This window comes from Capsicum annuum, chromosome 5 (genome assembly GCF_002878395.1).
Source record: "Capsicum annuum cultivar UCD-10X-F1 chromosome 5, UCD10Xv1.1, whole genome shotgun sequence".
Taxonomy (NCBI): Eukaryota; Viridiplantae; Streptophyta; class Magnoliopsida; order Solanales; family Solanaceae; genus Capsicum; species Capsicum annuum.
Window position 1 is genome coordinate 147,932,769 of NC_061115.1, and position 2,273 is coordinate 147,935,041.

Consider the following 2,273-nt stretch of genomic DNA (forward strand, 5'->3'; position numbering starts at 1 on the left):
GCACATTTCCTTGATGGAGTAGTTCTCTATACTTATCACATCTACATAACTCACACCAACCTTAATATAGTACTTTTTTTCCTTGGAAACTTTTTATAAAACCTTGCACAAAGCTTGCAAAGGAATGATATCCCATATCAGTCCATCTTTAACATAATAGCTATGCACCCACTGTATATATAAGGTGTACTTCTTTTTACACAAGTTCTAAAGAAGCTTTGCAATGGCTGCCTTGTTCCAAGTTGCCATAGAGATTAAATTCAGACCTCCAGCAGTAGTAGGTATATAGAGTTTGTCCCATGCTATGAAAGCCTTTTTTGAATTGTTAGATGAACTAGTCTATAAAAATTTTCTACAAGGGTATTCTAAGAGCTAGAGCACCCTTTTTGTAGCACAAAAACCCGATACTAGAAGATCTAAATAGAAAATAGGACACTCCTAATGTTTTGTAAGTTGGGCTATTGGTCTCTGTTCTTGTCAACATATATAGACTAATCTCTGTTGTTGCAATCTGGTACATATTTAAAGATATACAAATCTCTGTTGTTGTCATCTAGTTCAATGATTTACTGTTGCTTAAGTGTTATGTGTTGGTGAAAATGCAACATCACTATGAAAATAAGAATTTAGTCTATTAATAATGTAGCAACAGTTAGTCTATAATCTAATATAATTTATGCTAATAATATATTTATTACCACTTTTTATGGTCTGACTTAACATATCCTTATGCAGAATGAGTTTGAAAGAAAGAAACAAGAAATATTAGTCGTTCAAAGTGCATTAGTTGTGGATAGAGAAACTAATTTAGCTAGTCAGCCGACTCAGTTAAGTGAAATGGATATCTGGGTGCAATCTGTTGGTGGAAAGAAAAAAGGAAGAGTCAAAGGTCTTGACTCCCTAGGTCAAAGTGTAAAGACCACTAACAGTTCAACATCAACTTTTCCAAAAGAAATTGATGAGATGATTAAGTCTCAGGTTGATGCTTCAAATGCTGATTTGTATGCTCAACTGCAGAATGAGCAAAAGAAAAATAAGAGGATGAGAAAGGAATTACACTTGTTGATGAAGCATGTCTACAACAAATCATCTTCAAATGATGAACGTCTGTCTCAAGAAGACTACCAAGATTATGAGGATGAAAGTAATGATGAATCTAACGACGTGAATCAAAGTTATAATCCCGATAACGTGAATAAAAGTGATTCTGATCCTGATGGTTGGTAGTTTTATTGAGGATTCAAGTTTTAAATATTTTGTTTTGGACCATTTAAGAATCATACATTATTGATGTGGATGTTTTGAATTATGTTTTGTGTTAGATATAATGGTTTACATTAAAGTTGTTTTGAATGATGTTTTTGAGAATTATTGAAGGTTTTAAATAAATTTTTGATTAATTGTGAAATATCTCTAGTAATTTACGTGTGAATTATTTTAGTGAAAATTCGTAGGTAAAATTCCTTTTTAATGAAATTTTACCAAATAATTCATTCAAAATTTTGCTAATTAATCGCAAATAACGTACCTGCGGATTTATTTCCATAGATAAATTTCCTAGGAATTTACTTGGCAATCTTCTTGGGAATAATTTGTCATTTTTTTCATGAAAATTCGCAGGTAAAATCTTTTTTTTTTTTTGAAATTTTACCAAATAATTCATGAAAAATTTTGATAGTTAATCACAAATAAATCCGCAAATAACGTACCTGCGGATTTATTTCCACAGCTAAATTACCTAGGAATTTACTTGGCAATCTTCGTGGGAAATAATTTGTGATTTCTTCATGAAAATCCGCAGGTAAAATCCTTTTTTATGGAATTTTACCAAATAATTTATGCAAAATTTTGATGGTTAATCGCAAATAAATCCGTAAATAACGTACCTGCAGATTTATTTATGCAGCTAAATTTCCTAGGGATTTACTTCCCATCTTCGTGGGGAATAATTGGTGATTTTTTCGTGGAAATCCACATGTAAAATCCTTTTTTATGAAATTTTACCGAATAATTCATGTAAAATTTTGATAGTTAATCGCAAATAACTTACCTGCGGATTTATTTTCGCAACTAAATTACCTAGGGATTTTATAAATCCGCAGGTAATAATTACCTACGAAGGTATTTCCTTTGGATTATAATTGGTAAAAAAATCCGCAGGTAATCAAATTACTTGGAAATTTTACCATATTATCCCTATGAAAATCCCCAGGTAATAAGCAGTTTTCTTGTAGTGATTACAGGTAATGTGTCTTTAGCTTGTATTTTGTATG

At 31.1% G+C, this 2,273-nt stretch overlaps 1 protein-coding gene across 1 annotated transcript; it reads left to right on the forward strand.

The window, feature by feature from the left end:
* Nucleotides 1-837: 837 nt before the first annotated feature.
* Nucleotides 838-1,227, forward strand: LOC124898545. The gene has a single exon (XM_047412181.1). It carries the CDS (start codon nucleotides 838-840, stop codon nucleotides 1,225-1,227), a length of 390 nt encoding a protein of 129 aa, XP_047268137.1.
* The last annotated feature ends 1,046 nt before the right edge of the window (nucleotides 1,228-2,273 follow it).